The sequence below is a fragment of the Enoplosus armatus genome, chromosome 16, assembly GCF_043641665.1.
Source record: "Enoplosus armatus isolate fEnoArm2 chromosome 16, fEnoArm2.hap1, whole genome shotgun sequence".
NCBI classification, from domain to species: domain Eukaryota; kingdom Metazoa; phylum Chordata; class Actinopteri; order Centrarchiformes; family Enoplosidae; genus Enoplosus; species Enoplosus armatus.
The window spans coordinates 13,444,063-13,465,594 of NC_092195.1; the positions used below are offsets into that span (position 1 = coordinate 13,444,063).

Sequence of the window (21,532 nt, forward strand, 5' to 3'; positions counted from 1 at the left end):
CTGTATTGAAGTCACAACTGTAGCGTTTACAGTGTTTAACAGGCTTATGACAGCGAGCTGGATCTAGCTAACTTCTCGCCAGTGTGACTTAACCGTCGGCCAGTGGAAATGATCGAGTAATTTAAGGTCAGTCATTGATTTTAATGTCGCTATGTCAAGAATCCTGCTCGACTGGTCTTAACAACTCGGTCTCATGTCATTTAAGTAGCCAACTCTACGGCAATGTGCCAGTTGTCAGTTGCATTTACAAAATGTTCTGTTTATTAACGTTAATGTTGGTGACAGCCAGCTAGTTTTTTGCTGACATTTTATACATATAACCGCTAAGCTAGTTACATGATTTGGTGTAAATCACCACGTATACTGCTCCAATTTATTCGGGCTTTATAGTTAGTTGATGAATCAGAGGGATGTGTCTTGGCACATTAAACCACATGTTGCTCATTTTTTGTACTTTTCCACCGCCCTGAAAATATTTCACTAATAAAAAACAGATTACAGGTTGTGTCAGCATTAATGCAAAAGCAAGGTTTTAGTGCACAGTGTTACACACTGAGGAAAGAAAAAAAGCCATTCCATTGTATTTCTTTATTTTGTCCACTGGTTGAGGTCATGAATGATTTGGCTCTAGCTTTCTCACGGACCAGCCCAAACCTAGTAAATGCTGACTGGTGTCCCCCTTTTTAAGTGTTCATCCCCTTCCTGTGTCCCAGAACAGCTCAGTAAACACTTGTGAACGTGCGCTGCTTTGTTTGGGATTTCACTGGGATGTAAAACAAAAATCAGAAGCTGCTCCATTTGCAATGAAAATGCAGATGACTGTGCAGCCCCAAGGTGCAAAATAGAGTAAATATTTTAAGTTAAAATTCCAAGTTTGCTAATGTTTGTACATAATAGACATTGCAAAGAAGCAGTATGGGTCACTAAAGTCACTGACCCATTTGTTGTTCATGGGACTGTGCCAATTGACAATTCAAAACTTCATCTGATTTTTAAATTTAGAAAAGATTAACACTGGCAGAACTGTCCTGGGGCACTGAAATCACATATGCGAATTCCCAAAATGACTTTCATTACTCTGTAAGTGTGTTACTTCTCTTAACCACTTCCATTTTGGAAGCAGACTTCTTCCACACATCTTTTCAGTTCCATAAAATACCTGCTTACTAGCAACAGCTTGGTGAAATTGTTGTCGGCTACATCAAAGCTGCTTCGTCTCTGAAATTTATGAAGACAAACTTGTTTGTTAAAGGTCCTGGATGTCTGCATGGAGGCTACCTCCTCAAAGCTGAACTCCACTCAAGTCTTAAGTATATTATTGTTAGGTATATTGATGGTAGTCTGTCCACTCAGTGTTGTTTTTCTAGTGAAGTCTTTGTAAACAATATGGAATGAAGAAATGTAGCACAAGTACTGGCTTTTATTCAGAAAGGCACACAATGTGAACTTATGTCTCAGTGTCTTATGCGTGACATCTGCTTTTTATTAAGTGTGTGTGTGTACAAGAGACTGTCCTGCCAGTTCATTTGTGTCAGGTGGTTGTAAAACTACTATGATGCTGGACATTGGTTGAGTTTATGAGAAGTGTAAACACGCTCACACTCCTACATGCACATGAGTTTCCAAAATTAGGGGTTTTCAGGGAACAACTTTGTGAGTGTGTTTCCGTGACTCAGCAGGGTAGTTAGTCAGAGGCCGGAAAGGCCTGAAGACCGAGAGAAAGAAAGAAAGCAAGCGTGTCGAAGGTAAAGAAAGGAGAGAAAATGGCAAAACAGAGAAGGGGACAAAAAGAGAGAACAAAGTTGGGATGAAAGGAGGAGGAGTTGAAAAGAAGATAAAAAGGGGAAAAGCAGGGAGGTGAGATGAGAGAGGCGTAGAGAGGAGGAGAGTGGACAGACTTGAAAGAAAACGGTTGAGAAAAAGAAGGCAATTTAACAGAGTGCAGGTCCTTGGGTTTCGCCTGTAGCTGCAACTAATGCAAGTCAGATGTTTATTCTCGGATCATCTTGACCCAGATAGATAGATAGATAGATTGATGGGTTTGTAGGTTGATTGGTACGTTGATGATACTTCTGTACTTACCAGGGGGTACATGGAAAATAGGTGGGCACAAAGTTTTTATATAGCACTGTGCTCAACAGGCATAACTTAACTTTTTTAATTCTTGCATATTTTTAGGAGAATATTAACTATAAATAAGAATATAAATTTCATTTTTTTTACCCGAAAAACACAGTTGAGAGTAGGCTTTTTTCAGCCCTGATCAATGTCTGCAGGTATTCCTTCTTTAGTCTGCATACACCCCAGAAACCTCCACCACAATCAAGGGGGAAGGCGAAACTGCAAAGGAGTCATTGCACTACTTGCTGTTGCTCGTTAAGCGCATTGCTTTGAACACACGGTAATAACTGAGAGTGACTCAGATGAGTGTATCAACATTTTTATCAGCTGAGTTTGTCTCTCATCTGGACTATGGTACAATAAGAGAACACCATTTAGAAAAAAACCTTAGGGAGAAAATCTGCCTGAATTAATAAAAGTGAGGGGGGCAAAAAATACGAGTGATAAGAGTGAGAAGGACATGATGTACAGTTATGGTAACTTGGTTTTCCTATGTCTGAGTCTGATTCTGATGACAACTGGTTTACTGCACCAGTGACCAAACCATAACATCTGCTGTGTGTGTGTGTGTGTGTGAGAGAGAGAGTTAGATGTTTACAGTATGTCTTCGTGTCTACGTGTGCCCACATAAGTGTGTATCTGTCTCTGCACACATCTGGAGGAAGTTGCGGGAAAAGAGATTTGTGTGTGTACTTGGGTGTGTGTGTGTGTTATGTGTAATGCTTTAAGTGAGACCCGACATTCTGCTGGTTTTCATTTAGCTGATGCTGCCATATTTTACAAATTATATTGCTCAAGCTCTAGTTTTGTCATTTGGTAAAATTGAACTCAGATGAGATCAGCATCTGGTTTGGGAATCTTTTGAGTCATGGTCAAAATATGGAATCTTTGAACCATTTGTCGTCATCAATATTGTCGGATTTTACCTCTCTAATTATAGCAGGGGTAGGCAATATGTATCAAATCTTCTCTCACAGTATGTGTCATTTTATTAACATATCATGAAATGTTATCTGGAAATTCAGTTGAGAAACGCTTGATGGATAAAATAACAAATCAGTCTGTTTTTGGATAATCGAGTGAATTAAATAATAAACAAGGTACTCAAATTTACTTCTTAGATTTGCGGTATTGCCTGCAGCTATAATGATAATGATCTCATCTAAATGCACTTTATGTGTGTGTGTGATTCTGGCAGTGTGTGTGTGATGGCAGAGCTCCCGTCTGGGCTGCTGGAGGCATGTGTAGTGGTTGGAGCCCCCAGTGATAAGCTTCGAGACATATACCAGGTACGTACACATACACAAAGACAGAAGCAAAACCATGTGCACACTCTCAAATAAAAAAGTCAGACAAAATATGCAACCAAACAGATATTGGCAGTATTTACACCTGACATACTTCTTGTGTCAACATAGACTCCTCTTAGGGATTATCGGTACTTTAGTGACTTTTTACACATTTCTGAGCTATCTGAATCACTGAATCACTCCTCCATACTTTAGCGCTGCTGTATTTCAGTTAACACTTCAGGATTATGATATCTACCAAGAGTTCACAATAGTGCAGACCACTGCTATCAGATTACTATTGAATGGACCTTGAATGGCCTATGAACAGCAGGGGCCTGTTTATGACAGCGGTACATGGTAACACAAATTCTTTGATAAAGGTAATAACGGTATACAGTTAATAAAAGTTATTTAAATACATGATTAAGTTCAAGTAGAGTTGTGTAAACTCTAAAAACATACATTTGTGGTCTTCGACAGGTAGTCCCAGCCTAGATCTGATTGGTCAGATGCATTAAATGTTTGAATTATGACTTCTAGGTTCCCAAACCTATAACACTAAATATTGCCAAACCGTGTCATAGCTTCATCAGCAGGGTAAGTTAAATGAACTCCCCCTGCTGGAAGCTGAGGTACTGCAGGTCCATGCCCCGCCCTTTGTTTCCAAGGAGACCAACTCCAGTCAGTCAATTGGCCCAGCTTTCAGCCGTGTCCAGAGGAGGAGGAGTTTCATCAAGAAGGTAAACAAATATTCTAGACAGTTTTTGGGCAAAGTACTGGGCATTTCAGGTCACATTTAGCAGGCATATTTGTTCATCACATTCAGAAATAAAATCCGTATTTGTTGTTTTTCTTCTGTTTGCAGAAGAGGCGAGATCGTGCTGCAGATGTGTTGCCTAATGGAGAAACAACCAATCATACTGAAGTGTCCACAACAACAGAGGACATCAGTGTTCCAAAGGATCTGGACCTCATCGCCTTGCCACAGCTCTGTTTCCCTGGTATAGTGTGTCTCCTCTGTGACGTCATTAGGACTTGGATGCTGGTGTGGATGTAACTCCCATATGACATGAACGCACCATGCACCTCAACTCTGCATATTTTGGTTTCCATTGGCTAGGTGGTCTCCAGTTAGCCAATGAGCAGAGAGAAGACAGTTATCACTTCCTGGTTTTCACTGACCTTTTTGGGAACCGAACCCATGGAGTTGTTGTGCAGTACTACAGAGCTGTACAGGTACAAACGCACACACCCTCACACAAACAGAAGAACACGGTGGATCCAATGAATACAGACGGTTGTTTCTGATTGGCTGTCTCCCCTGTCAGTCCTGTCAGGAAGGTGCTGTCCAGAATGGCCACCGGTGGAATTCATCAAAGTCCCGCCTCTGTGCACCCTTTGCTGTGTGCGTCATCTCCAAGTTCCCCTATTACAATGCTCTGAGAGACTGCTTGTCATGGTAATAGTTTCTATTAAATACATAGAGTTGATGGGTAACCCTGGTTAAGGTGATTTGGTGACAAGCTAAACCCTTTCTCTGTATATCCCAATCTGTCTTCCACCCCCAATTCCACTTTCTCAGTCTCCTGGTCCAGTTGCGGCCTGCAAGACAGGCTGACTTTGAGGAGACAATAAAGGAATTTTCAGCCAAGCTGTCCCTGGTCCCTTTACCACCTCCTGGACAGCTACATGTGGTCAGAAAACCCTTTCTCCCTCTGCCAAGCCACCTCTCTCGCTATCTGTATTTGTGTGACCAATTTCAATATCAATTGATAGATCTTTACAGTAATATGTGTGTGCGTGTTTCTGTGTGTTAGTCCTTCAGCCTCCGTCCCATCCAAGTGGTTCTTCCATCAAGGGAGGACCAGGACAGCCCTATTATCGACATCGACCTGCATCTACCTTTCCTCTGTTTTACGCACACAGCACTGCTCCAGGTAATGCTAACCTCAGAGGCTGGTATTGAATGGCATAAAAACACAAGAAGAAGTCATAAAGTGATGTAAAATATATTTATTTACTCATACAAAGCTGCATTTACTGTGTTTATGGGTGATTTTGTGGGGAAACAAGAGGTGAAGGGAGATATAGGCTGGCCCTTCCTGGTTAGGTACCTTTGCTACACTAATACATCTTAATTGTTAAAAACAAGAAGAAAAAAAAAATCTCCTGTGCATTTAACCCTATGAGGTCCTCCTCTCTCTAGGTGCTGTCCTGCCTCCTTCAAGAGCAGAGGCTGGTTTTCTTCTCTGCTGACTGGGCCAGACTCACTCTGGTGGCAGAGAGTTTGCAGTTGTACATCCAGGTCAGTGGAGGAAGAACATTGTGTCTCACAATTGCAGTCGTTTTATTTTACCTTGAAGAAATGTCCTGAAACTTCCTACAGCCTTCCCTTATCCATCTTTTCATCTGTCTTTTGTTCTTCTGACATCTCTTTCAGCCTCTGTCCTGGCAGCAGCCCTATGTTCCTGTCTTGGCCAGAGGAATGCTGGACTTTCTCATGGCTCCCACAGCCTTCATGATGGGCTGTCACATCAGTCATTTTGAAGAGGTTGCTGCAGTGAGTACAACCATTCACTGTCTCTGTTCAAGCTGCAGACGTCTTATCAACAGTATCAGGATTACAGTCTTGGCTTTCTTGCCTAAGATGGTGCTGCCATCATCTTAGGCAAGAAAACTCAGATGGGATTTTGGCTTAAGTTGATATCAAGTTAATATCCAAACTCCTTATACTAGGGAGGACATATTATGATTATTATTTAATCTTGTGTTGTTTATTGGATGGAAATGATTGTTTTATACATTAATCAGAACCAGTGGAATTACTAGATAATCAAATACTGCTCTATAATGTGTTGGCCATTTCCCAGAGAGTGCCAGGCTCTCTCCCATATAGTTAACACCAGATTTATCACAAGTATTGTTAAAATTGCTAATGTGTAACTCAAATGACCAGTCTTTTTTGTGATTGTCTTGATTGAGCTCACATACAGTAACTGTTTATTCTCCACTGCATTCATCTTTATTCAGTGTGTTATAGAAGCTTAGTTCACATATTTAACAGTAGCTGTCTGTTAGTCTGACAGAGCAGGGACTGTGTTGTAATGAATTGTACCCATTGTACCTATAATACGTGTGTGTGTGTGTGTGTTTTTATGTGTATAGGAGACAGAGGAATTAATCCTGGTGAATATTGATGATGGCATTATTCAGTCATCATGGTCTGAAACCATTGACCTACCAGCTATCCCTCGGGCTGCAGCTGAGAGCTTTACATCAAGGTAACACACACACACACACACACACACACACACTGTAAAAGTAAACTGCTGGCTGTAATTCTGGTGATGTTTTGTTTGTTTTAGTTGAGTGATACTATAAAATACAACTATTAGACACGCTCGTGGCCAGAAACACTATGTTTATGTGTGCCACTACACTACAGTGCAGAATTGGTGTTTGATAGGAATAATTTTGGCACTGGAACCGGCTGTAGAGCCTCAGTTTGTATCAAATTAACTAAAATTAATTCAACCCCCTAAATACCTGCTAAATCAAATTACAAAGGGAACACAGTTTAAATGACGTGAGTAAGGCCATTCTGGACTGTACGTTCTTGGTGTCTGTGCGTCTAGGGCAGAGTGTCTCCAGCTTCACTATGACTTGGAGCTGTGTCACCTTGGAGCGGTCACCGATGCCAATGCCCTGCGAAGCCAACGCAGAGACTGGCAGACACGCCTCAACACACAGATACAAAATATCACTCTGGAACTAGTGGTCAACATCTTCAGGTAATGCTCTGTGCGTGTCCTGCACACAAAGCTTTTTTGCAAATAGTTGTGATTCTAGGAAAGAAAGTGGTCAGTAGGTATAAGTTCTCAACACATTAATATATATGAGACTAATTTGAGTCAGAATGAAACCATTTCTCTCTGTTTCTGTCCACCTTCATCACTTTGTCAGAGACGTCCAGGACTTTCTAAACCATGAACACAGAGTTTTTAACAGTGAGGAGTTCCTGAGGACCAGGGAGCCGGCAGACCAGTCCTTTTACAAGAAGGTACACTCACACGTTCACATACACAGACATGCACACCAGCACACACACAAACTCTGACAATCTGTGCTGCATGTTTCTCTTTGTTGTCGTCGTCCCCAGGTATTAGAAACTCATATCTTCCACTCGTTCCTGCGAGACAGGCTGAACAGGAAACGGGACACCTTCAGCCGCATGGAGCAGAACACTCGTAACCATGCACACAGGTATGATGCTGCTGTGATGTCATAACTGAGGGACAGAGCTAACCAGGCAACACTGAGGGGATAAAAGTGCAAGCTAAGTGAGAATTCTCACCTCACATGAGACACACAGTCAGGTAAACATTTCAGCAGAGGTGTCTGAGAGCTGAGGTGGCCTCTAGAACAGGTAGGTGTCCGCTGTGTTAGTCTCAGTACATATAATATTAAATTAATCAGAGCATCTCATTGAGAACAAGATGTCTGTGGCAAAAGAGACACTTTTTATGTCATATTTATGACATGCTCGGACAACACATAGTACAAACGACTTTCTAGCATACCCTGGCCCTTAACCCATTCCAATTATTCACTAAATGATTGTATTTATCACCTGAAGGTTTCTTCACTTTTGCTATCATTCCAGCAAAGGCAGCAATTAACTGTGAATCAGTGTTTCCTTTACATGTATTTGCCCCACAGCTTTCAATGTGTAAATATTGTAAAAAAATGAGTCATCTGGGTTTATTGCACAGCATGCCCCCATAAATGAAACGTATAATAAAAATCATAATTAAACCTGCTTAAAATGACTGTAACTGATTTCTCCCCCTTGTCAGCACAACCTTAACATCTATCTCCTCCTTGTCTGTCTACAGGAATCGAGCAATGACAGAGTCTCCTCGGCGTCCTCCCATGTCTGACCTGTCCAAGACTGGCTACTGCAGCTACACCAGCCCTAATGACAGACTGAGCAAGAGGCTGGGAGCCAGCCTGCCTAACCTGGAGCAACCTGCCAATGACACTGTGATGGCCATCAGCTCCAACAGGCCAGCCTCTCTCAGGAAGATGACGCCGGATGTTGGTCAGTACTGGAATGGATTAATGCACGATGTAAGAAAATCAATTAAGAGTCGAACTGTTTCTAATTTCCTTTTTCACCTTCCAGGGTTGAAGTTTCCTCAGAAAGTGGTGAAGGTTTTTCGCCTCCCAGAGTTCCCCCCTCCGTTGGCCTATCACTACGTCCAGAACTATTATTCTGACATGGTTGGTTCCCTGGGGAAGGCTATTAATGCGACACCATCTGACGAGTCTGCTCTGCTGGCCAGGTACTGTGAGGAGATTAAACTGATAGAGAGTGGAGAAAATGTTCCTGTACAAGGAAGCTGATTTGATCATTTTATTGTCAAGTTGAAAGACACATTTCAAATATTTATTATCTGAATGGTCTTTGATCTTTAAAGACAGATTATGTACATCTCAAGTAAACCTGCTAAATGACCCAACCCATCTGTCTCTCTCTAGGTACCACTACCTGCGTGGTTTGGTGAACACTGTGTCCAACAGGCGTCTGGATGCACTGGAGGACTTCCAGAGTCTTTATAAGACTGACTCAGATATCTTCCCTTCTCAGATGGTTAAGTCACTGGTTGACTCTCTGCCAGAAGCTGAACGATTACAGGTCAGTCCATCATGAATGTTGTACTGTGTCATAGAGTTGTAAATGCTGTTATCTGGATTAACTTCAGTTAATTGCATCAAGTGCAGCAGATATGTATAGGTCATGTTGAGTTTAAGTAGCCACATTTTTGACGAGGTGTGTAGCACATTAAATATCATCATTGAAATTATAATAATTGCATAAATGTCTCTACAGGCGGACAGACGGCAAGAACTGAAACGGCTCATCAGTCGGGTCAAGAGAGACCAGGAGCGGGAACGCGCGCGCCACGGCAACGGGCACGAGGAAGGTGCTGTGAAGCGCTTCCAGCTGCCGAAAAAATACATGCAGCTGGAGGAGTTTGTGAAATGTATCCAGGAGTCTGGCATTGTAAAAGACCAAGGAACCATACATAGACTCTTTGATGCTCTAACTGTAGGTGAGTAGCGCAGTATACTGTATATACATACATGTACAAGTGTGTTTATGCAGTAAAATCCATACAGCGCAGGCCTTTTTCCCAATTTTTTATCAAACAGGCTGCCCTGTAGAACTCCAAGGCATTGGACTTTCACACATGCACTCATGCACACAAATATTCCGCTATATCCCTCCTCCTTCCCTTTTCCAGGCAAACATTTATTCCTCTGGTTAATCATTACCTCACCCCTTCTTGAAGAAGGAGAGTTTGTCATGCACGGCTGTTTGGTGTTGTAGGTGTAACCAGGGCTCCAGTGGTCATTTACTGGCCTTTAGCTTTTGGCTAATGGCAAATTTAAAAGTTATATATCATGATGAAAATAGCTACATACCTTGCCTCCCTTAAGTAACCATTCTTTCACCACTGGCATTAAATTAATTTACATGTTAGAGGATGCTCTCGCACTGAGCAGAATTGAATACTAAAGCCAGTTGTTCCAGCCAGTGTTCATTCCTGAGATCTCATGTTGAGCGAGGAAAAGATATTTGAGTCATAAGAGCTATGGAGTAATGAGGGATATTTGTTTTTGATTCAAGATAAGAGATACAGAAGGGAGGGAGTTGGGAGACGGGGAGCTATGGTGCTTTTTCGAAAGCTCAGGTTTGAGCCAAAATTGCGTACTGGAAATCTTTCTTCAGGAAGAAAGGCTGGTGTGAGAGTGTATCTTGCTCTCCACATTATATTATTGGAAGAAGGCATTTACATCCTGTTTCCTTTCCTCTTCTGAGTGGTGGACGCCTGGTTTAGTACTTGACTTCAAGTACTAAACACTTTCACTTTAGTAACTCATTGTAGTGGAATATATTGAGTAAGACAGGTTTACAGAGATTTTGGATAATATGGGGTCATTGTCCTACTGTGGTTATTCAAAGTCATAATGAAACTCTTGCTTCTGTAATTTGACTTATTACCTGTTGAACTAGAGGTTGATCTGTGACATGGTGGCTGATCATTCTTTATTTCTTGGATGTTTTATGTACACCTATTACACAATGAGATAGAATATATTAAATATATGCTGTTATCCACAAAGTAAAAATACAACATGCTTTTAAATTGTGACTTTATTATTGCTCAGTGGCCATTAACAGAGTGCTGTGCCTGTATGGGTTGTTGTTTGGGTGTGGGGGAGTGCACAGACTCTGTACTGTATGTAGTCATTGTTGTAATACACTGAGGACGACAACTCCCAACTGCAGGCATGCTGGCAGAATAGACTGCTTGGAATGAGAAGAGTTGGCCCAGTCGGCTACCAGATGTTTGTATGTGTGAGAGAGAGTGTGAAGCTGGGTATTTCTATAAAGATTGCTCAGTCAGTCACTGCTTGGTAAAATCAAAATATAGTTTTTAAACACAAGTGTGTTACAAGTCATCAGGATGGCTGCAAATTATCCTCATTTTGAACGTGTGTGTTTATTTGTTGCAGGTCATCAGAAGCAGGTTGGTCCAGAGTTGTTTAGAGTCTTTTACACTATCTGGAAGGAGACTGAGGCCGAGGCACAGGAGGTCTGTATGCTTGTAACATACAACTTCTACAACAAAGATCCACATCTGGAATATACAGCACTGAACACACCCATTGAAGTTATATTCATTCCTGTGCAATTTTAGCAAATATTACACAAATTGCATTACTGTAATAATGAACAGTTTTAGAGTTCAGAGTTGTCATCACCCTGAAACCCAGAAATTCTGGGGAGACCTGTGGTAACTGAGCTGAATTTGGTTAATGAGCACTTGGACAATATTCTAAACCTGTTCTTGTAAATGTGTTATTTTTAACATCCTTTAATGTCAAGGCCAATAAAGTCCCGTATTTGATGACCAGGTGACAAGTCAGTGAAATCAGCTGACTCCTTTTTTTTTTGTAATTTTCAGGTGTGCTTGCCAGCGTCTGTCTTGGAGCACATTGAACCCAGCGAGTGTGTCTTCAAGCTGTCCTCCTCTGTCAAGACGAGCCGTGGTGTGGGGAAGATCGCCATGACCCAGCGACGGCTCTTCCTGCTGACCGACGGACGACCGGGATACGTGGAGGTGGCACAGTACAGAGACTTAGAGGTGAGACAAAAGACATTTTGAGCTGAAATTAAAGTGAGCAGAAGAAAAGTAGTGAGGAGATGAGTTAAAGAAAGTGCTTTCAGTCAGGACTAGAAGCTTGAATCTAGGTATGTTGATCCTGCAGAGTGATCTTCATTTCTTTCCCTTTAGGAGGTGAAAGTGTCGTCGGCTCCTTTCCTGCTCCTGCGGATCCCCAGCCTGAAGCTGCGTATACGACGCAGGAAGGAGACGTTCGAGGCCAATTTGAAAACGGAAACTGAGCTGTGGAACCTGATGGTCAAAGAGATGTGGGCCGGACGCAACATGGCTGACCAACACAAGGTAAAGCTATAACTGAAGGGTTTATGTGAGTGTGTGTGTGTGTCTGTGTGTGCGTGTTGCCAGTATGAGGGTATACATGGGACGAAAGAGAGAATCAGAAATACGAGGAATAAATGCATGAGAGAGATAATTTGGTGAGTTTTCGTGTGTGTGTGTGTGTGTGTGTGTGTGTGTGTGTGTGTGTGTGTGTGTGTGTGTGTGTGTGTGTGTGTGTGTGTGTGTGTGTGCGCGCGTGCACACGCTCATGCCTGTCATTGTGAACTTCAGTGACCTTTGTAGGTGTGGTTGAAATTCCATGAGGCGTACATGAACATAAATACGAACACTTGAACAAAGACAGAGGGTTTCCTTTGTGAAACCAGATGATGTAACTGTAATTTCTGTAATGTCTCTTGCTACTCTCATTTCTCTCTTTTTTTTTTATTTCCTGTACTCCAGTATGTTATGACTGTACATTTACATCCAGCTCGTCTGATGAGCTGGAAAGAAAACAACAACTAACAAATAGTCCCTGCAAAAAACAAAATGTGTTTATGTTTTTTAACTTTCAGTCACAGAGGCCTCTTCTCTATGCATCTAGAAATTTTCTTTTTTCTCCTTTTTGTGAAATACTTCTGTTAAGGTAAGGTGCTACATGTCAAGTTTAAATGTAATGTGTAACTGGATCTTTGTCTGCAGGACCCCCAGTACATGCAGCAGGCTCTGACCAATGCCTTGTTAATGGACGCAGTTGTGGGCAGCCTTCAGAGCAGTAAGGCCATCTACGCTGCTTCGAAGTTGGGTCACTTTGACCGCATCAAGATGGAAGGTAGGGGAAGATTGTGATGATAATAATTATTGTGTATATAATGTATTACTGTTTGCTTCACTTTTACCATCATCTCTATGAAGCCCCCCCATTATGTCAACATGGAAGGCATTATAAATTCAGTTTGATTTGATTGCCTCTCTGATACTCAAAAAAACACGATTCATGTAGGCTGTGGAGGTTAATGAATTGGTTTTGGTTTAAATTTGCATACGAAAGACAGTTAAGATTGGTCTGAGATCATTTGGAGGCTTTGTGTTCCTTCGCACATAATGACTCATCATTTCAGTTTGGGATTTTTCAGTGCATGTTTGTGTGTTCACCACCTGTGGAAGGTTAGTTACCACTCTTTATCACTGGTTTATGTGTCTCTAGTGCCGATGATGGTTCCCAAGACGACCGCAGAAACACTGAAGCACAAAATTAACCCCTCGCTGGAACTCGCTGCACCTCAGGCTATAGATGTACTTCTGTACACACCAGGTACAAGCACACGCACACACACACACACACACACACACACACTGCCCCTGAGTGAGTCCTGTAACTGAGCAATCCCTTCATATAATCACTGAGATGACAAGTGTCAGATTTCTCTCTGTCTCTCAGAGCAGTTTTAACTGTGACACCGACACATGGCCACTGACGAATACACACACGTGACCTTTTCCTTGTCATTCCGTCTCTTTGACTCACTCACTACGTTTCACTCAAACATAAAAAGACAGACTGTCATAAAGCGGCACATAAAGTTTCTCAACAACACTTCCTCCTCAGGTCTCCTTTACAGGAAAACTACAAGAGGAAGTCAGCCAGAAATTGAATTTAGAAATGTATAGGGAGGGAAGCCTCTCCATATTTATTATCATAAATATACAATTTAGCTTTTCCAATGGGAGCTGTGAAATCATGAACTTTGCACTGAGCAGTGGGTATATGATATCTAAAATAATGCAGGTACACAGAGTTCAAACTAAGTTTATTTAATGTGGGGGGAAAAAAGCTTCATAAAATAAAATGCTCAAAGCACGTGGAGCCAGCTTGCTCTTCTTCTGTGGTGACAAACACAAAATCTTGGAAAGATAATGTGTTAAACAGCGCTTTCCTCCACATCATAAAAACATCAACTAGGGGAGCATCTTTTGATGTCATGGTGTTTATCCCTCCAGTAGAGCTCCAGAGACTGGAACTGCTTGTGGTAGCCCAAAACTTTATGTGCCACCCATCAAAAAATCCCAGTCATCACACTTGACCTTAAAAACACAAGAGTTGCTTACTGTTGTTCAGCCTTTATAAACACTCCTGGGATTTTATTACGGGGGCGCAGACAGACTGGAGCATTACATGGCAGGAAGACTGAGAGGGAACAACATAAAAAGAACTACAAAGCCGTGGCCTTCAGTGGACCGACCATCTGGGGCCACTTAGATGCCCGGCTGGTGGCAGACTGACCCCTAGCACTGACACATTCTTGCACACTCATACTCAGTGATGCCCACATATACAGACTCTGTTCAGTTCTTCCATAGCAGTCAGCTCTTTGGGATTTCTGTTGGTGAAAAGAACAAATCTGTCTATTCAGATCCTCCCTCTCTGCCTCTCTCTGCCTCTCTGGTTTGAATATAGGTCACTGAATTGAATTCCTGGCATATGGCCAGTTCACTCCTACCACCCCCCCCCCCTCTCTCTCCTCTCCACTCCACTCCCTTCTCCCTCTATTTCTCTCACTTTTTACATCCAGTTCTCCACCCAGCTCTCTCCCTCCTCTCTATGTCCCACTGTCCCTCTCTATGTGTCTCCTCCTATGAAATACAGGATGTCACTTTCTTTTTTTTTTTTATGCCAGCTTTAAATAGCACTGAATACGTTAAAGGAAACTGACCGTTAGGTGAAGCCCGGGTGGAGTCAGGCAGCAGAAAAACTGTTTTGGACATGAAGTGTTTCCATTCAAACTGCTGGTTGATATTCACATTTCTTGGCTTCCTGAAAGCGTAAACACTGGCAGCTGCAGCTCACAAGTTTGTGCGATAAGGTATTGAGAAATGACTGATGAATACTGCGTGTGTGTGTGTTTCAGGTCAGTTATGGGTGTCTGTGAGCGGGGGGAAGGTGATGGTGTTTGATGCCTCCAGCTGGTCCCTCACACACACTTGTCATGTTGGGAATGCAAGACTGGTAAAGAATACACACACTGCACACACTAACACACCAGTTCAACTGCACGGCAAAACACAAATGCTCAAAAACATACAGATGCAGGACACACAGAAAGATGCAGAAGACGGCGGATATGGAGTCTGTGTGCATTACACAGATTATTGAAAACTGTCAAGTACTAAAAGTTAGCATTGAATGATTTGTCAGATTCTATAGTCTGATTACATATTCTTTGAATAGATGTTCCTACTTTGTATTTGAATCATAACTTTGCACATTTTAAACTTTTTATTTGTACAATATTTTGAATTTAGCAACTAGCTGGTGAACATAGTGGAACATTTAGCAGCTAAAGATATTTCCCTCAGGAGGTGATGGAGACTAAAACAGAGCTGAAAGGAGAGTGAATGTTGGACTTACATTCATCAGGCTGCCAGAAACACGACTTCAGATGAATGTTGCTTCGTATCTCCTGGATGTGAAAATAGGCAACTGTTTGCTAACATGTTAGCTATATCAACTTAAAAGGTGATTAAGGTTAAAAGGTTATCAGTGTTGTGTTCACAGCTTGGTTCCTGAAGCCAGCATTTGGTTTCAGAAGATAATGATTTTATGAAAACATTTAGGCATAATCTCCAAAACACATAGACAAAGACAGGCTTAAAACACAGGCATAAATATATGTATGGGCCACCAAAGCTGATCTACACTCTCTCCACCAAGAGTCTTAGCTCTTTTGATTTCTGTTGCTCACAGTAAGATATTGAAAAGAATAATGCTAGTTAATGCTGTTCCAATTCATAATGTTGTTGTGAACAGGATGTTTTGGTAGTTCTTCCATCACTACATTTTTTACTTGTTCACATCATTGGACAGAATTAGCAGATAAACAGCACACACATGCCACTGACATCAGACACAGATAAAACAGTTTTCCTCAGGTTTATTTTTTTATCCTGTTGCTTCACTTCAAACAGTGTCAGTATTATCTTAAGACTTGTAACCACATGTTTTGGGGAGTGTACAGTGTGTTTTGAATAGTTTTCATCCCCCTCAAATACCAAAACGTTGTCTGTGCAAACAACATCGACTCTCATAGCAAAATATAAACAAAGTGAAAGTCGGCAGGAGTGCCTTAAAGCTCTTAGGAGAATGTTCATGGTAAATGAGGTTAAGGATGAGTGTAAAGTTTTAAGGCACTGTGCTAATCACTGACCTCTGCTCCAAGCATGCCGGTCACAGTCACATGAAATATGTTAACACATTGTTAACTAGTGTGTGTGTGTGAGAGAGATGCACAGTGTGTTTTCACGACACTCAACCATAATATTTGCACACCGTTACGCTTGCACCAAGTCATGTATTAAACATCTGGACCTGCTCTTACTTTTACCGTAGTTACTTGAAGCATGACAGATGATTAAAATAGGAACTGATAACAAAATAATAGTGAAAAACTTTTTTTGACTGAGCAGCTTTATTTTCAGCAACTGCAACCAAACACACACTTTTTCCTACATAGTTTTATGTTGGTTAAGTTTGTATGTCAGGCTATGATATGAGATGTAATGGTGTTGACAGTACAGTGTGTTTTGTAGCCAAGTACTATAATTTATAAGACAATGTTACCACCTAGTGGAAAATTTAGGTAATGCACAATAAATTGCACAAACTCTTCTGTTTAACCTAAGCTCAAAATAATGCTTATCATTATGCATACCCTAATCTACTTACTTTTATACATACTTGCTACACTTAGTTGTTAGGAACAGACCTACTGTAGATAAACCCAACTTTCTTTAAGGGCCGCGACTAATCTGACGGTGGTTGTTTACATGTCAGAAACCTTAAGGAAAGGCAAGCTCATTGACATGCAAGGCGATGTCTTCAAATGTCTGAAGGATTCAAAAGGCCGACCAGCAGTCCAGAACCTCAGAGTAATCAATCACAAGAGACAGCAAATCAGCAAATCCTCACAATTTAGAAGCAAGAACCAGCAAATGTTTGGCATTTTTTCTGTTGGAAAAATTACTTAAGCGATTAGTTGATGATCAAAAAAGTTACCAATTAATTTTCTGTCAAATTAATTATTGGACTAACTGTTTTTATTTACCTGCAAAGAGAAATCCAACTGTAGGAAGCCCTGTGCAAATAAGTAGCGATTAGATTTATTATACCTGCTACTCAATCAACAGCCTCTCTGGCCCCTAATATTTCTGAATTATATATGTCTTAAACTCTATAATTTTCTCATATCTGTAGACACCTGATTGTTCTGTTCTCTGTAGCTGTGTGATCCTGGTCAGTAAGGTGTCTTTCTGTCTCTCTATTTGCAGAACTGTATGCTGGGAGTTGATAAGGACCAGGTCTGGATGGGCTCTGAGGACTCAGTTATCTACATCATCAGCATGGTGGCCATGGTCTGTAACAGACAGCTGACTGAACACAGGGCGGAGGTCACCGGACTGGCACTTGACACAGACAAATACAGGTAACACACAAGCTCATTTTGATCCCATTAAAAGCGACTTATATTGACGGTGTTCATGATTTAAATGCAGTTTTGAATTGTATAAGTGTGTTATATAACTGAGCTGAAGCAAGTGTCAGCTTTGGTCCCTGCAACAGGTGTGTGTGTGTGTAAATCAATGGCATGTAAGTGAGTGACATCTTACTAGTGCACTTTGTTTTTCAGCCAGAAGGTGGCGTACTCCTGCAGCGCAGAGGGAAGCGTCATGGTGTGGGACGTCTCGACGCTACAGGTCGGTTTCAAACCAACACTTTGTTAGACTGGGGGCAGAGTAAACTGTGTCTTTATACTATGGTTCTCTGTTTCACAGACGTCAAGCACTAAATAAAACACAATACTGTCATAAAAGGTCAAATGCCATAAAATAATCTTGAATTGATAGTTCATAGGTTTAGAACTGATTTGGTTTGGTTTGTCAGACGAACATGCCAGCCAGAGCAGCTCCTACTGACTCTCCTGGTCACTCCTCCTCCCTCCTTCTTCCAGTTATTTTCCTGTTTCAAACCAATATTTGCAGATCAATTTCTCATAATTGTGAATTTTGTGTCAAACCTCTCAGGTGAAGAGACACTTTCGCCTCTCCTGCGACCGTCTGCAGTCCGTCTCCACCTGTAATGGGACGCTGTGGTGCTGTAAGTTTCACACTCTCGCTGGAGCACTGAAACAGGAAACTTAGGAGTTGATGATGGAAATTGAATAATCTATTCCTCTGTCTGTCTTTCTCTCCAGGCTCCAGGGACAGTATAATGGAGGTGTGGAGGACCGGCTCAGTGAAACATCGTCTGAATCTGCCAGAGCAACAAAAAGGATCCACAGCTACATTCAGCTCTGTACTGCTGTTACCTGAGGTAACACACACACACACACACACACACACACACACACACAGTTTATCTCTCTGGTATCTTGGTGTGTTTTGTTGTGCATCGTATTTGAGTGTGACCCTTCTTCCTCGATGTGTTTGTGTCAGAGGGAGGAGCTGTGGAGCGTTTGTGTGGACTCAGGAGAAGTGTGTATTTGGCACATTAAAGACACTACAAAACCGTTCCACCGCGTGGCTCTACAGGACTGCACCGGATGTTACTGCATGATCAAAGTTAAAAACCAGGTCAATATATAGTACTATTGCGCACACGCATAAAACACCTACAAATATAATCCTGACACTGACATGAAATAAAAGCCCATTATGTATTTTATTTTTTAAATCTTTCTCTGCCAGGTGTGGGTTGGCGGTGTTGGCCGCAGTTCTACCAAAGGGAAGATTTACATCCTGGACACAGAGCGCTACCAGGTCCTGAAGGAGCTTCACGGCCACAACGACAAGGTGACGGCGCTCTGCTCCGCTGAGGATCGGTACATCCTCAGTGGAGCCGGCAAACATGACGGAAAGATCGCCATCTGGAAGGTGGAGTAGAGCGGTCGACCCTCTGGAAATGGACACATTTTAAAGTTTAAGGGCTAAGTTCTTATTGCCGCCGCTCTTTTAAAACTTACTCACAAAGGACGCCAGTTTGAGAATCTGTGGGAAAAGGAGTGAAGATCTGTGTTTGGAAAGGGAGGGGAAATCACAACCTCGACTTGAGATATGAAGGAATCACGAGCAACAAGTTTACATAAAGTGTCACCAACTGAGCAGCTTCTCCCGCCTGCTATGAAGTGGTGATCTTAAATACTAACAGTACTGACACAATATTTTTTCGGGAATATGAAGGACAAATGAAGACTGAAAAAAGGAAAGTGATAGTACCATCCCTTATGTAATGCTGTACCCTGTTTATATATATTTATAAGTTTGAACACACTAGTATTATGTGGGAACATTGTGTGACCCAGCCTCGCCTCCAACTGTGTTTCTGACGTGAGCTTCTGCAGCTCCAAGGAGTTAAACTACCCTGAAAACACAACTCCTCAGATTGGAAATTTCACAATCACTGTGAGAAAAGATTATTTTGATGGAAATTATGCTTTAATGGACAATGTACAGTGACAGGAAATATAATGAAAGATGATCCAAAGTTGGGAGCTGGACGTCAAACTCGTGTTTAGTCCTGCAACAACTGGAATCTGATAAAAACACACAGAAGAAGGACTAACCACATATTTCTTCATCAAATACTTACCTCATTGTTGGACAAAGTTTCAAATTTTTTCTCTATTTATTTCCCTACAAAATTAGTTTTATCTGGATTACCAGATAGTTTGTTTTATCAGAGGAAAAATGTTTTTATACGCACACTGAAGAAATCAACCAACAAACAAGTCAAAATTCATGGCTATAAAGTGCCTTATGCATATTAAAAATGTAGTTATTTATAATTTTAAGTTAAAAGGTTGGGCTATAGATAGCCTCTCATATGTTCAAATCTATTTGGAATCTGTAAACCTTTTGTTTTTTGTGCATTTTATAAGGATTTCTAACTAAATCGTGTCATTTGTATTAACCAAGTGAAACAGGACAGACTGAAGTTTTCTTATTTTTATATCTGTCACAGCCCTTTCCAAGTGGGATCATTTCGAGTCATATCACCTGAGGTTCATTCACCTTTTATGAATGTATTGATACACTGTACATAACTAGTGAACACGGACATAAAATGTATTCCACTAAACTGGTGTCAATGCAAACAACTCTACCTTTGATATAGTTTGTGTTTTTATGAATATTTTCTTCACTGACTTCATATGAGACTGTATAATATCTCCAATACCGATTTTCTATTTAACCTACAGTGAACAAAGCAAATACACACTTTATAAAAGGAAGTCAGTTTCAATGACAAGTGGTTCTCAACCTGGGAGTCGCAGAGGAGGACGTTCCTCTGGCTTTTTCTGTTTTTATTGTGAAATTTTTACCTCCCTGAAAGTTATTCAAATAAAACTGGAAAAAAATCCTCTGGCTGATCCCTAGACATAATGCAATTATGTGTCATGAGCAGATATTGTTTCACTTTTAGAGATCACAAGCCAAACAGGTTGGGAACCTATGTAACGTTTTACAATCAAACAAAGTCATCCAAAGGATTTTATGGCAGGCATTCATTACTGTGCCCATCCCAGAACTACATGCAAATGATTTTCTCTAGTTGATGGAGTTAAAATGCATTTAACTCTGCACTTCCTACAGTTCACCAGAAGAGGGCGCTGTTTGATACCAAGAGAAGTTAAAGTGGGAGCAAGTTTGTTGATAAGATAAGATAAGATAAACTTTATTTATCCCACAGCGGGGAAATTTACAAGTCACAGCAGCAAAGACAGAAAGGTGCAGAAACACACAGCAGACAAGCACTGCGTCAATAATTGAGCTCTATGATTTAAAGCTAACTTCACAGCAAACATAGAAGCTGTTTAAATCCTGGCAGAGTGATAAGATGATATAACATAAAGCCAGAACAGACTGGGTCCACCCTGCTCAGGTGTTCCTGAGCAAAACAGAGTCCCTGCAGGGCTGCTGCTCTGTGAATGACCTCTGACCTCCCTGTAGAGCCGGCCATGTTTCTACACCAACGCCCACTGCAACTCCCCTCCAGTCCTTTAAATACTGCTTGTGTGGATGTGCAGCTCTGTGCAGTTGTATTATGTATCTAAATGTGTGTGTGTGTGCTGGATATTGGCCATCAGCAGCTGTTAATCTCTCACGCGCAGGTCCGCTCATGCCTCGGCTGCAGTTGAAGATAAGTTGTTTTCTGTGTCTCCTGCAGCTCTTAATCAGTTTCCTTTAATCCATAAACTTTTACTTACCGGAAGCAAGAGCTAGATTTAAGAGATGTTTGTGCTGAAACCGAAAACCTGACTTGAAAAACTCAGCAGTGAAACAATAACTAGTCAACAGAAGCACAGTGTGCTGCACTACAATGCTACAGAGAAAAAAGATAGAAGTTCCTCTTGACTTCACTTTCTGACTTCTCTACGCTGTCTTTTTGTTCCTACTGAGGATGTAAATCTGTAAAGCACCTGAAAGCAAATTTCACACATTTTATATATTAATGACAAAATAAGCTACAATCAAACTTAGAGTTTGGGAAAAAACATCTTTAGTTATCATTTATTTAGAGTTTAATTCTCTAAAACTCAGCTGATCTGCTTG

The 21,532-nt window shown here is 41.3% G+C and overlaps 1 protein-coding gene across 1 annotated transcript; it reads left to right on the forward strand.

Annotated features, from left to right (window-relative positions):
* Positions 1 to 56: 56 nt before the first annotated feature.
* dennd3a (DENN/MADD domain containing 3a) lies at positions 57 to 18,880 on the forward strand. Its single transcript, XM_070921624.1, has 30 exons — positions 57 to 126; positions 3,320 to 3,410; positions 3,998 to 4,153; positions 4,279 to 4,414; positions 4,534 to 4,649; positions 4,742 to 4,872; positions 4,996 to 5,107; positions 5,231 to 5,350; positions 5,620 to 5,718; positions 5,854 to 5,973; positions 6,579 to 6,694; positions 7,049 to 7,204; positions 7,377 to 7,473; positions 7,573 to 7,676; positions 8,309 to 8,514; positions 8,599 to 8,758; positions 8,955 to 9,111; positions 9,307 to 9,529; positions 10,998 to 11,077; positions 11,450 to 11,629; positions 11,780 to 11,950; positions 12,629 to 12,758; positions 13,134 to 13,241; positions 14,836 to 14,933; positions 17,252 to 17,406; positions 17,611 to 17,677; positions 18,005 to 18,077; positions 18,175 to 18,293; positions 18,416 to 18,553; positions 18,668 to 18,880. Exons 2-30 carry the CDS (start codon positions 3,330 to 3,332, stop codon positions 18,860 to 18,862), a joined length of 3,804 nt encoding a protein of 1,267 aa, XP_070777725.1. The 5' UTR covers positions 57 to 126; positions 3,320 to 3,329; the 3' UTR covers positions 18,863 to 18,880.
* Positions 18,881 to 21,532: the final 2,652 nt, after the last annotated feature.